We start from the raw sequence: 13922 nt of genomic DNA on the forward strand, positions 1-13922 counted from the left end.
AACAGAGCTTCTCCAGCCCCTCCTGTCCTCAGCCCCTGTTCCATGAAGCTCTTTCCATACACTTAATTTTAATTACGAACTTAATCCCGTCCAGGTTACAGGATGTCACACCCAATCAGCAATTCTTTCCCAAATCAGGAACTGTGTTAACATCAGCCGGACAAATGAAACTGTTATGAGACCAAACACAACCCCACAACCCAAAGTTTCACCCATTTCCTACCAAATCAGAATATTGGCCCAGCATTTTTAATTGTCTCCTGCTGGGTTTCCATTTCCCCTGAGCAGTTAATCCCTTATTAGCTGGTGAGCGAGAGACTTGTAGATCTCAGTGAAGCATTTGACATTATTGATTGGAATGTTTTACTCCTGAACTCTGGAAAATTCATTAGGATTTCTGCCAGCACCCTTTATGATTTCAAGCAATTTAAGTATTGGGGAGGGTGTGGAGATGCACAGGATCAAGTCCTCATGGCATGGAATAGGAATCCCTTCCCTGCAGCCTGACTTTGCATGGAACAGGTGTGAACCACAAAGTTTTGAGGTCACAACTTTCAACAGAGGAGCGAAAAAAAACCCTTTGGAACATCCTCCAGGCAGATCCAGCCAGAGGGATCAGTCACTGCCCTCAACTTTCCCCATGTCACCTATAAAAACCTCTCACTACTTTTATATTCTCGTTTCAAACCACAGCTTTGTCCCTCTGTCACAAAAAAGCCAATTTGCCTGCTAACAAATTGATCCTCTCCCTCTCCTGCAGCGTCTGATTTGTGCAGAGCCCTGCTGGTTTTGTGCCCCTCTGCAGTATCAGAGCTCCAGGGAAAATCCAGGGGGTTTGGGGGACTTCCCTCAATCCCCAAAGCCAAATTCTTGACAATCCTTGACACTGAAACACGAACAGGTTTGGCTGCTCTGGGTTTTGCCACATGGGGCTTTTTTCTCTCCCTAAAACATTGTCAGCTGTGTCTTTGCCCCCAAACCCAACACGGGGAATTAAAACCATTAAAACCCTGTGAAATAGACTTTGCAATCTGGATTTTATTCAATGACATAAACACTTAATTACAAACATCTGTTTTAGCCCAAATTCTAATTACCAAATCTAGCCATCTGTAATTTGAATGATTTTCTCTGATTTCCTTTCTTTGCAATGTGATTAATGAGAACGGCATTAGAGCAGGCAGCTCCCTCCTCCTTTGTCAGATGCTTCCTCAGCTCCAGCAAGAAGGCCCTGGGATTTCTGCAGCTCACAGGAAACCTCCCTCCTGTCACTTCCAGCTGTTGAGCTTCCTTTTCTCCCTTCAGGATGAGTTATCCCATGGGATAACTCCTTCCCAGGGCTACGAGGGGAAGTCCTAACACAGAGGGACACTCCCTGCCGGATTTCCAACAGCAGAGGCAGAAAGGTCCTGGATTCAGCTCACAGACAAAAGAAACTCTGCCTGGGAATATTTCACCTCTGCTCTGTAACTTGCCCACCCTCAAATCCTTTTCCCACCACCTGGGGCGTGGCATTTTGAAGAATTCCAGTCCCTCCAGGCATCACCCTCCCACCTGCAGGTTTTGCTGGATGCTCAAGACAACGCGGGCTACGAACCTGCAGTGAGAATTTTCATTTCCCTGTCGCACCTGCTGCCGGTTCCTGCTGGCTCCTGTTTGCACTACGAGGAGGAAATTTGTTTTTAATGCCTCCCAACAGCCCCTGCAATCCAAAAAGGAATCTTCCTGGTACAAATCCATGGAGACTGAGCAGGGCAAGCTGATTCCAGCTGCCTCTGGGTGGGAGGGAGCGCAGGATGGTCCCAGGCACGTGAGCTCAAGTCAAGCCAAAGGATGAAGACACAAAGGGCAAAAATCTCCTTATTTGCCTCTTAAGGATCCCTTCGTGGCGACAATGAGGAGGTTTCCAGCAGCTCAGCTCGTCAAAGGGGCTCTGAGTTCATTGAAATCCATGCAAAGGGTTCAGCTGATGATATTTTCCTCTCTCCCCCCTCCCCCAGCGGCAGCTCCCTGCACCTCTGCTGTGGCAAATCTGCTTTGCAAACTCTCCCAGTTGTGGAGAATCCCTGGGGAATCCTCCAGTGCTGATGTGCATGCTCCCCAGGGAGATGCTGGAGCAGGAGCACAGCTCAGCCCCTCGGCATCTGCCTGAGCCAGCCCCTCCTGTGCCATCTGCAGCCACAATCCCTTCTCCATGAGCCATTTTCCTGGAGTTTAAACACAGGGACAAACTCCTTGAGGGAAACACCAAACCAGAGCTGCATCACCCCCTGCACTCACAGAGAAATACAATCCAAATTAAGATTAGGTTTGAACTTAAAGCTGTGCCCCCAGTCCAGGACAGAGAAGCTCTGCTCACCAAGGTCCTTTGGGCAGTTCTGACTTTCAGGATCTCCTTGGTATTTTCCACATTGGGAGGCTCCCCTATAAATCACAGATTGACACCCCAAGTCCTCTCCTACCTACTTAATAAAAATGCTCTGCCCTGGCTCATCCTTCCCATTCCTGGACCAGCATCTCCCCACAAAATCCAACCCAAGGTACAACGGCAGCCTGGGGATGTCCCTGAGCTCTTTAGCACAAGGTTAAATAGGATTAAGTAATTAAATTATTTAATAATATAAACATTTTTTTTAAAAATTATTTAAAGGCCCCTGCATTGCTCAGGACTATCCTGAAGCTCTTCCCACAAGGTTTTCCCGATGGTCTGTCACAGCTCCCAGCTCAGAGAGGTTCTGGGGGATGGGAATGGACTTCACTCACTGCTGGCCCAGTAAAAGGAGCGTGGTCGCAGTTCTCCTGCCAGGACTGGTTGAGGCTCTGCACGAACTCTTGGAAGAAGGCGTGAGACTGGTTGAAAATGGAGAATCCCAGGATGTTGACTCGGTCGTCCAGCAGGCTGTCCAGACGCTGGAGGGAAAACTCCTACAGCAGCCCAAAACATAAAACAGGATTAGAGGGGAAAACAGGCCCTGAAAGCTTCAAACCCACTCAGTGCCCTCGAAGGGAATGGGACCACGGAGCTGTGAGACCCTGGATGTGAAACCCACCCAGGTGTTGAAGGGAGAGCCTGGGGTTTAACCAGGATTTGACTCAGGTGCTGCTCATCTCAGGCTTTTGACAAAGATGTCAACTAAGTTCAGTACATCACTAGCCAAATCCCACAAAAAAACCCCCAAACCCTCCAAAGAGGGTGTCACTCACCTGCAGAGTGAAGCTGCTCTATCACCACATCCAGTCTGGGGACACCAAGTTTCAACTGTTAAATTAAATCAGTTCTTTCCCACAGGGGCAGGAACCAAATTCTGCCTAACCCTAAAAAATCCCAATCGTGCCCTGCTCCTTTGTGCTGCCAGGTACCAGGAGGAGATGCCACCCTAATGCCCTGGGGAGGGTGGGAAGGCACCTCGACTGTGGGTTTTGGAGCTGGGAGCCTCCTCTTGCATTTCTGCAGGTGGTAAGAACTATAAAAACGACTACATGAAAAAAATTAAAGCAAAAAGGGAGGGCTGTTTTGCTCCTCACATCCATAGAAGCAGCTACACAACAAAGCCTGGAGAAGAGTACAGCCCTCCTTGTCCTATTAGCCAGGAATAAATGCCCCTTCCTCACTAATTTCTCTTCTGCTAATTGCTGAAGTGGAGTGAGAAGGTGGGAGTGATGGTTCCAGCAACTGCTGGATGCCCATCACGGATACAGCCGGCCCTGGGCTCTGTGGGCGATGAGATTCCAGCAAGTCGAGCCATTTTTTATCTTTGCTGGGCACGCAGGAGCAATTCCTGTAAATCTCCCAAACATGGGACTTACAAGACTATTCCAGCCCGGCCAGCTCCCACGGGAAGGTGATCAAGCCCAGGATGAAGCGCATTTTGGACACGGTGCCACGTTAACGTTGGGTAACGTGAAATTGCCTGTGAACTATTGATTCATTTGAATGATATTATCCTCCTGCCTCGCTGACAGGTGATCCATTCACCCACGGCATCCTGTCAGCCCAGCAACGAGGGCAGATGGCTAATGAGGAGCTGGGCCTGAGGAGATGCTGGCTGCAGGCACGGCAGCAGGAGGGATGTTAAACCCCTGTAAAATCCTCTCTCCCCGCAGCCAGAGCCCTGAGGCAAATTGTGCAGGGCACCAGGCAAACAGCTGCCCCACTGCCCTCTTGGCTTCGGGATATCCAGGAGGAAAATGAGATGTTTTGTACCGGAACATGCACAAAATCCAAGGCTTCCTTCTCGTGCCAGCCCACCCCAGCCTCAGGGAAGCTGAAATTAGTGTGTTTGTTTATTTATTTATTGTGCCTGTTCTCCCCTGAAAACACTTCCAAGCTTTTGAAGTTGAAGGTTTTGTTACGCTCTGATCTTTAAATTAGCAATTACTGGGTGAGGGAATGAAGTGGTCTCACTTCATGAGGGGAAGCTGAGGCAGGGGTGAGATTCACTCCAGCCAGGCACAGCCACAGGGCTCAACCCACAGGTCCTGCCTGCCCTGACTGGCTGAGTGCCACGGTCAGAACCAGCCCCTGAAGGGACCTTTTCCCACTTTCCCTGGGCAAATTCCACACTGCTGCCCCGAGGCAGCTGCCAGGACTCTCTGCCTGCAAAACAACCATGGCCAGACCCCGACAGGCTCCCCCAGAGCCAAGAACTTGCTCTGGTTCAAACGTTACCAGCAGCTTTGCCCGGCTCCCATCACCCCTGGCTACTTTGTGCAAGCTTTGGTCTTTTCCTACAGCCAACCCTGTCCATATCCATCTTTTCCCAGGCAAGCCTCCAGCTGCAGAAAACCCCATTTCTGTGGCTGTCACGTCCATAAAGCATCACCTCTGTGACACACAGGGGTGGCATGGCCTGTACCCGACCCCTTCCACCCACTGCTCCCTGTCCCTTCCCTCTGCTCCAGCTCCAATCTTTGGCCATTAAATGTCTTTCCATCAGATGAGCACAAAGGCAGCCAGCAGAGCGGGGTCAGGAGGAAATGAGCCGTGAGCTGCCTATGCAATGAGATGGAGATGAACCACCCTAGGGGACACGCTTCGTTTGCAGGGGGATAAGAGAGATTTGGTAAGGTCAGGCTTTGCTGCAGAGGGCAGAGGGGTGAGAGAATCCCGATACTCCCGAAGCTGCCAGCTCAGCTTCTGTCCCTATTTGTTGGGGTTTTTTTCCCTTTTTACACACTCATTCACCACGCTTGACATTTCCAAACCCACGTTTTGCAAACAAAACCTCATTTGCTATTCAAGACCTGCACCTCTCAGCTGATTTCCCACCCGTCCTGCCTTCCTTCCATGCTGCAAGAGGCAAACACAGGCAGGACAAGGGGTGGAAAACCCCTGATCTTAGGGGTGTTTTCAGCTGGAGAGCCAACGATTTCTCCTTGAGGCATAGTGAAATTGATTCCTACACAAAACAGTTTCCCAGCTGCCTTTTTCTCCTCCTGGAGTTACTCTCCCTCATTCCCAGTGCCGGATGGTGCTTTTACAGGATAGAAGATTCCCAATGCAATAACAGCAAAGAGCCATTAGGAAAATAACTCTCACATCCTGTTTAAAAGGGGACTCCAAGCCTCCTCCACCTGTGCAAACACAGCTTTGTAACCACAGGCTTTCAGAAAATGCCATCCAAATGGGTGCAAACAGCAGCTCCCTCATTTCCTCCTATTCTATCGGGGTTTTTTTATTCCTCTCCATACATTGGAGGAATTGCAGTAATTGCCTAAAACTTGGCCCTCAATCTCAGTCCAACCCGAGGCACAAAGAAGACCACCAGGAATCACGCCAAGGTGAATTTCAGGGACACAAATCCTGCCCACCTGAATTCCTCCCCCTCTTTCCACTCCTTTTTTTTAAAACACCCACCGCATGTCAATATTCTGTTTCAAAAGACCTCGGTAAAAAATTAGGCCTGGAGGATCTGCAGCCAAAATTAATGAACTTTTTTACAGAAGAAAAATCCTCAGGCCTTGCTCCAACCACAGCGAATTCGGCAGCAGCACGAGCAGGCAATTACGGTGTAGATTTTGTGACTGCTACTACAGGGCTGCAACCACTAAACGTGTGCTGTTAAATAACAGCACTTAGCAATTCCGTGGCACTCTGTATTTTCCGAGTGCTAGGCACACATTAGCTAATTGAATTCCACGGGGCTCCCTGGGAGACGGCGCTGGAGGAGTTATTAGAGGATGAAGTCACTTCCCGGGTTCCTGCAGCACTCGACCCGCACTCTCACTTTCCAGCAGCACACAAACCCCACGGAATGACCCCAGCATTGAGATCATTGGGAGGACCTGGCTGATAAAAGCCACAGAGCTGAGCTCTGCGGTCCTGAAGCCGTGAGATTGGATTTTCCGGCGTTGCCGGGCGTGAGTTATGGTCAGAACTGCAGGATGCAGTCCCCGTTCCATTAGGGACACAAAGCCATCAGGAACAAGCGTGTTACTCAGTGCTTTGCAGGTCTGGATGGAGGATCAGCTGATCCCGACCAGGATTCAGCACCCACAAGCCCTCTCCCACCTCAGCTGGCACCGGGGCTCCTGCAGCACCCCTGAGTTCGGGAGGGAATTGTCCCTCCTGCCCTGCCCGTGCCGCTCTGTGACACCCCGGCAGTGACACGCTGCCCCTCGCACTGGCACTGGGCCAGGGTGCCTCAGCATGGGGGGAATCCTGCCTTGGGGCTGTTATACCTGGAACACAGAGGAGGAAACTGAGGTGCACAGTAAAAACCAAGAGACTGAACACCTGGCAGCACGGCTCGTAGAAACACAGGACCATGGAGTGGTCTGGGTTGGAAGGGACATTAAGCAGCATCTCATTCCACCCTGACGCCTTCCACCATCCCAGGCTGCTCCAAGCCCTGTCCAACCTGGCCTTGGTCACTTCCAGGGATGGGAATTATCTCCACAGCTTCTCTGGGCATCCTGTGCCAGGGCCTCCCCACCCTCACCGGGAAGGATTTCTTCCCAATATCCCGTCTAAATCTACCCTCCTTCACCTTAAACCCATTCCCCCTTGTCCTATCACTCCATGCCCTTGTGAAATCCCTCTCTAGCCCTCTTGTAGGTCATGTTTAGGCACTGAAGGTGCTGTGAGGTCTCCCTAAAGACTTTCTTCTCCAGGCCAAGCAGCCCAGGAGAGATGTGGGTTAAAAACCTGCCTTACAACGCAAAACATCAAAGCCAGCATTCATCTATCAGCATCTCACTAATGAGGCATCATCCCAAATCTGCAGCTAAGCAATCAACTCCTAGGCTAAAGGAAATCCCAGAAATTGTGGCCAGTCCTTCCTTCCCTCATCACTCATCCTACTGCTTCCCAACTCTGGCAAGAAGAGGCTGGAGCACAGAAAGGGCCAGCCCAGCAGGAGATTGTCAGCGTCACAGCAGCCTGCCTGGCAAAAAAACCGATTTTAAAGTGTGGAGCTGCCTGCCCTGCCCCGCCACGCCAGGATGTCCCTCCGGAGAGTGGCTCCTGGTACCTGCTGCCCCTGCAGTGGCCACTCTGCTGCTCAGCACTGCAGCAGCTCCTGAGCTCCTTCCAGCAGCATCGATTTTGCCGGTGATCCTGTTCTGCAGCCCGCTGTGTGTGCAGGACCTCGATCCTTATCTCGTTTTTAATAACCCGGAGCGCCCGGGCAGCGGGAGGCAGTGAGTGGTGCCTGCAGGCTGGGGACGAGCCTCAAGAGGGGCTCCTGTCACTGCCAGGGACACCCAGACCTTCCCACACCCCGTCTGACCTCATCCCCAGCCTCTGCAAGGAACAGCATTTGCTCAATTCAGGCAGCACCAAGAGCAAGATGCCTCCCTCCCTCCTCTCTCTCCCTTGCACACACACAGTTTTATCTTCCTCTCCTAATCACTGCAAGGACTTTATTGCATTTTTGGATCTGCTGATTAACAGCCTCCAAAACATCCTCCAACACTCTGCTCAGCCGGAGAAACTCACTGCTGTAATCGCAGCAGAGGCTGCACTCACCTCGTCCCCCTCCAGCCCCTCTGACAGCACCAAAAGCTGATTTACACCAGGCCCAGGACACTCTGTGCTGTTCCTTCTCTTTTTTTTATGTGGGATGGGAAAGGAGAACTCTGGGCCAAGGCTTCCATTTCTCTATTAAACCCTTGCTCTGGCAAAACTTCCTTGTCCAGAGAGTTTGGTGCTTAGAAAAGCTCTCCAAACCCAGACTGTAATGTCCATGCTGAGATTTCTTGGCAGCTTTTCTGCAAGAGCCAAATCTGCAGTGCCAACTCAGCACAGCTCTGGTGACTTCACTGCTGACATCACCAATGTGTGCTGATATCAACCATTTTAGGGTTAATAAAGTAGCCCAGAGAAGGTTTTTGGGCAAACTGAACTCCAGGGAGCCTCTTCCCAGCTCATGGAAGGCAGAATGACCACACTTAACCCAAAAGGAGCTTGAGCCTGCAATGGTCAGTTCTTCATCCCCTGACCCAAAGTGACCAATTTTTCCCCCAAATACCACCTCAGTTAGAGGTGGAGAAAACTCTGCCTTTTCCTCTCTGCATCCTGTTGCCCTCAGAGCCGAGCTGCCAAGTCTGTTAATCATTCCAAAGCTCCCCTCAGAACACATTTATTTGTTTACTCAAGTGGACAATATTATGTTAAGTGCTTTCTATGGTTTTCCTGAAAGGCTCCATTTATTTATAAACTATCGACGGAGTCAATAAGTTTCTAATGGGCCACATGTAAAAATCAATTTCTCTAGGAGGGGAAAAAAGTCATCACAGCAACAATTTGAGTAGGTAATAGGATGGGGTAGATCCACTCAAGGCAACACTAGTTGGCCATTCAGGTAGGGGAAGAGGAGCTGTGACCTCAGGGAGCTCAGGGAGGATTTAGGGGAACTGCATTTATGTCTATAATTGGATTTTTCTTCCCAAAAAAGCATCAGCGTGCCATATGGGTCTTGAATCTCCTCATGCAAGGCCAGCTGTTATTTTGGAGGCTGTTCTTCAAACAAGAACAGCACTTTTAGGAAAATACACTGCCCAAACTTCGACTTCTCTGCAGGGAGCCCAAGACTTGGAGAGAGAGACATCCACAAAGAACAAAGAGGTCAAGTGCTAAATGTTGGGACCTAAAAAAACCCAGCTCTTGGAAAAAAAGAGGTGGGAAGAAGGGCAGAGGGAAAGATAGAGGTTTGCCCTCACCTCAGAGGGGCTAGGGTGTGTCTGAGAGAATGATTTACCCAAAAACTGGGAATCAAGCACAGGAATCTGGTCAGAAAGTAAAGAAGACTCGGGCAGGCAGCAAAAGGCAGGGAGGCCCAGCTCCAGCTTTGTCTAAATCCTCCTTCCCTCATGCTAACTAGAATGAGGAGAAATTGCTTTGGCAGCCTTGCAAAAACCTGATTTGTTTGCCCTGCTACCACATGCCACTGAAAATATGATCCATAAATCCAGGCAACGATCGGGGCTCTCCAGAACACTTCGCATCAGCTGCTGGGAATCAGGAAGGCTGGCTGGGCTGAGAGGGGAGATTTGTCACAGAGAGACTCTGCCTTCCTCGCCTGGGCACTGAGAGAGAGGTACCCCTGGCAGCGGAAAGGCCAAACACCACAGCCTGTGCTGGAGCTTACGGCCAAAAAGATTATTTCACCAAAAAAAGGTAATTTCACAGAGCAGGACTGAAAACTTAAGCCCTGGTCAAAGCCTAATGTGTAGTTCCCTGTCCCTCTGCTTGATCTGACATCATTCCCTCCTTCCAAGGGATGTCACCCTGCTGACAAGCTACAGCTGAAACGTGTGACACTGTCTGCGGGATTTGGACACCAATTTCCCCTCCAGTTCCAGTTCCAGGCTGACAATTCAGCTTCGAAGCCCCTGTCCTGTATGAAGACCTCTTTATAAATCACCAAACAAAGAAGAAAAAGCAGGGAAACAACAAAAAAAGAACCAAGCCCAAACTGATTTATCTGGTCTGAGGGAATTGAACACAGCAGCTGTTTTATCAGCAACAACACCTGCACACAATTTTGTCAGGGAACAAAACTGCACCCCGTGAATAGCCCTGCCTGACTTAAGGCACTGGGAAACCTCCTTTACACCTTTCCCCTTACAGTAATAATTTTAATTGTTTCTATTATTCCCATCTAATGGCCTTGACAAATGTTTTGAAATTCAAACCCAGCCTGAGGTCCGTACGTTATTAAAAGAAAAAACAAAACAAAAAAACAAACAGAGAGGGGGAAAAAAAAAAAAAAGACAAACCCAACAAGCTACACAAAATTAACAAGCTAAAAGAATTAATTGTAGCATGGGGTTTTGGAGGCATCCAACACCCCTCCTACTCTGTGCTGCTGATTTCAGGGATTTCCAGTGCTGGAAGGAACATTTTCTTCACGGCACAGCAGTCTGCTTGCAATGGTCTATTTATGCATTATTACTATTATTATTATTATTATTATTATTCATATCAGTGCCCCCTTACACAGCCGTGAGCTCTGTGGAGACCCAGACAGCCCTGCCAGGGAGAGGGGAAGGGATGATGAAGAGCTCTGAGCTCATCCCAGCACCTCTTCAAGGAATTTCATCCCTCCCAAAAGTCCCAGAGCAAGGGAACCATCACCACATGGAGATGCCGGAGAGAAATTTGGGTTGGATGGAGATTTTTCTGCCAGGGGATGGAGGACAGGAGGGCTGCCCCAAATGCAGGTGATGGATGTGGGGAGGACAAAAGCACCAGACCTGAGAGTTCCATTAGGACTCCTGGAAAACTTGCCAGGCTGCTGCTGCCGACACAAAGGGTCCCTGGAGCTGGCTGGAGGAGGCTGATAATGAATTTGCATGCAGGAAAGGAGCCCGTGGATATTTTTCCATCAGGCTGCTCGCCTCAGCTCCCACGGAAATGTGTCGGGGGCTGACGACGGGGTTCCTCCTCATCTGTTCCAGTGCTCTCCTAAAAGCTGGGAGAGCATTGGTGCCACTCCCTGCAGCCACCAGGCTGGGACAGAGGAGCCATCACCCCCAAAAATCCCCTTCCTGTGCCCCAGCACAGAGAATTCCCTCCTCTAACCCTCACAAGAGAGCAGAGCTGCACCACACCACGAGCTGTCGGCTGGGATGTGCTTATTAAATAAAATTAATGCTAAAAGACAGAAACAGAATTCCCCTCTAGAGCTGCAGGGCAGGTGTTTAATTCAGCATTTTATCCTATTTTCTCCTCTTTTTTTCTTTTTTGCCTGAAATATTTTTCCATCTCCAAGCAGCTCAGTGCTCTACAAACTCTCTGTTCCCTTTCCTGATGGGTTCTCTCTCCATTTAAGCCATCTTTTTGCTTGCTCCCCCTGACAGTAGTTCACTATGATTTTATCTTTTCTGTTAGGCAGTGATTGCAGAACCTCAGAGGGTTCATTAGGAGCTTGATAATCCCTCCAGATTTATGAGCCTAAATTGCTCACTCCCATCTCCAATCCCCATTTAAATATTACTAATTTCCTTAAACAACTCTTCCATCTGCCCAGGTTTTGTCTGATGTCACCTTTCCACAATGAACCCTGCCAAAAATCCAGTTAGTTCTGCTAAGGGCTGGGCTTTTGGACAAAGTGGTTAAAATAACCTGGGTAAACAGATTAATATCCTGAGAGCGTGAATGGCAACAAAACTCATTTCTTTCTCACCTGCCATAACTGCATTCCACGAGATGAATGGGTTTGAAAGGCAAATTTCACCTCCAGCAAATGCTTAATCACACCCGTGCTCGGGGATGGTGTGGGGGTGGAGGTGGGAGCTTCATTTTTAGAGTTGTTTCTGTTGTCTGAGCAGCATCCCTGAGCAGACTCCGCTGTGCTGGGGATGTGCAGGTGGAAATCCCTCACTGCGTGCCCAGCCCTGCTCTGTGGGACTGTGCCCAGGGTTGGGGAGGGCAGGTGGAAGAGGAACAGCGGTTGGGAGCAGTGGAAATCCTTCCTGGGAGTGGGGAATGGCTGGGTTTGGCAGATCTGGTGGGGATGGCACCGTCCCTCAGTGTCCCTCAGCAGCTCTGCCGGCACAGTGACACCGTGATTTAGGGCACAAACCACAACCCCCGGGCTCCATGCCTGCCTGATCCCCTCAGGAACATCCGTGCCTCTGCCTGTCCTGCCTATTCCAGGGGGATGAACAGGAGCAGTGAAGCTCTTGCTGGGCTGATCTATGGACTGAACACTGACAGGAACCCAAGTGCTGTTGGTCCAGCCGGGAGCCTCGCGGCCTTTTTTATTTCCTGCATTTCTCTCTCTCTGACACCTCCTTCCCCTTACCCCTTCTCCATTCTGTGCCCCAAGCGCTCCCTTGGCTCCCAACCCCTCCATTTCCCTCCTTCCCCTGCTCCTCTCCACTCCAGCTCCCCTGCCCACACGTTTGGCTCCAGCCCTTCCCGTCTGTCTCCCACCCAAACACAAAGCATGACTCAGCTCTCGGCTTCCCTGCCAGAAATATTAATGGAAATTAGAGAATAGGAGAATCATTTGGGCTGGGAGGCACCTGCACTGAATCCTCCAGGCTTCCATCAGCCCCACACCAGCACTAACAGCTGGGTTCCTGCTCTCCTGGTGGCACTTCCCTCACGCCTCGTGGCAGCCCTGGCAGTGCCGCAGAGGGAGAAGTTTCTCTGATGTTTATTTTGGGTTTGCCCTGCTGCTGCCTCAGCCCATCACTCCTTGTTAGCACAGCTCTGTGGGGTTTAACCACACGATGCCCCCATTAATGTTATTAGTGGCCATAAAGCCAAACCACCGTGCTGGAGATAAACCCTGCTCTCAACATTTATGGGATCATCCTTCCTTTGTCTCGGGGAGCAGCGCAGCAGCAGAGCACAGGGCTGTGATGCCTTCCAATGCTCATCCCAGAGCATTCTGGGCTTTTCCCAGCACAGGGAGTGGGCTCGGGGGGTGACAACTCCAGCATAACACCCACAAATCAGGAAAATCGGGAAAATTGGGAGCCACCCATCTGCTGGAGCTTCCCATCTGCACATCTCATTGCTTCTGTCACAATGTCCACAATTCCTGCCTTTGGATGCCACACCAATCGTTTTCCACCTCCCAAAGACCAGTGCAAGCTTTCCCAGCTTTGCAGGAATGACACCTGAAGATTTTTTTAGCTTTTTGTGTGTTTTTCATACAATTGTAGCCTTGTAGCTTTTTAATATGTAGTTGTTCCCAGCACTGTTCCTGCCCTTCCTCACATTTTAGAACAATAAGCCAACTCTTCCTAACACATTCTTGACGTCCTGGTTAGTCTGATTTTCACGACAGGAATTTCTAACAAGGACGTCTTGTTTTGCACCAGAATTTAAGAGACATAACAAGACACAGAACAACTTGGAGGGGCAGACCCAAGGGTGGGTTGCTGGGGCAACTGGTCCCTCATTGGATGTACCTGCTAGATGCACTAATTGACTAACCTGATAAACATTGCAGAAATCCAATACCAGGGATTTAAATGAAAGCACTGACAGCTTTCATTTAAAAACTGCTTTTGGAATTACTATTCTTGATGTTGTTTGGCAAGATTTTGCCTTTGGATTCTAGGCAGCAGGTGACACCCCTGCCTCCCTCCCTCCCCACTGCAGGCACGTGGCTCTTCCCAAGGATTCCGTGGGTCAGGGGGATCAGCTCCCATTAAAATGACTCCACACTCAGGCAGGAAAAGCCAGGAAAAACTCCTTACCAGATTAGTGAAGATATAGGTGTAATAGGCAGACGCCATCCCCAGTTCAGCTGCCTGTGAAGGAGAGGAAAAAAGAGATTAAACCAGAGCCTGACAAGCTCCAATCTCCACTCCAGCAAGGCAGAGCCAGGGCCACGTTTTGCTTTTTCAGGCTTATCTCTCCCTGTGAGCGCTGCTATCTCCCTGCAGGATGGGAGGGTGGGACACAGCAGCACAGTTTGACCTGGAAACTGAGGTCTGGGGAAGCAATTTTTCAGCAG

The 13922-nt window shown here is 50.0% G+C and overlaps 1 protein-coding gene across 1 annotated transcript in view; it reads right to left on the minus strand.

Annotated features, from left to right (window-relative positions):
• Window positions 1–13922, minus strand: part of GRIK4 (glutamate ionotropic receptor kainate type subunit 4) — a 178642-nt gene that overhangs the window by 37203 nt on the left and 127517 nt on the right. Inside the window, exons 7-8 of the mRNA XM_017738362.1 lie at window positions 13663–13716; window positions 2764–2925 (exon numbers count right to left, since the gene is read on the minus strand). Of these exons, the coding sequence (XP_017593851.1) occupies window positions 2764–2925; window positions 13663–13716 (216 nt within the window). The remainder of the gene's footprint in view (window positions 1–2763; window positions 2926–13662; window positions 13717–13922) is intronic.

The sequence above is a fragment of the Corvus brachyrhynchos genome, unplaced genomic scaffold, assembly GCF_000691975.1.
Source record: "Corvus brachyrhynchos isolate BGI_N302 unplaced genomic scaffold, ASM69197v1 scaffold46, whole genome shotgun sequence".
NCBI classification, from domain to species: domain Eukaryota; kingdom Metazoa; phylum Chordata; class Aves; order Passeriformes; family Corvidae; genus Corvus; species Corvus brachyrhynchos.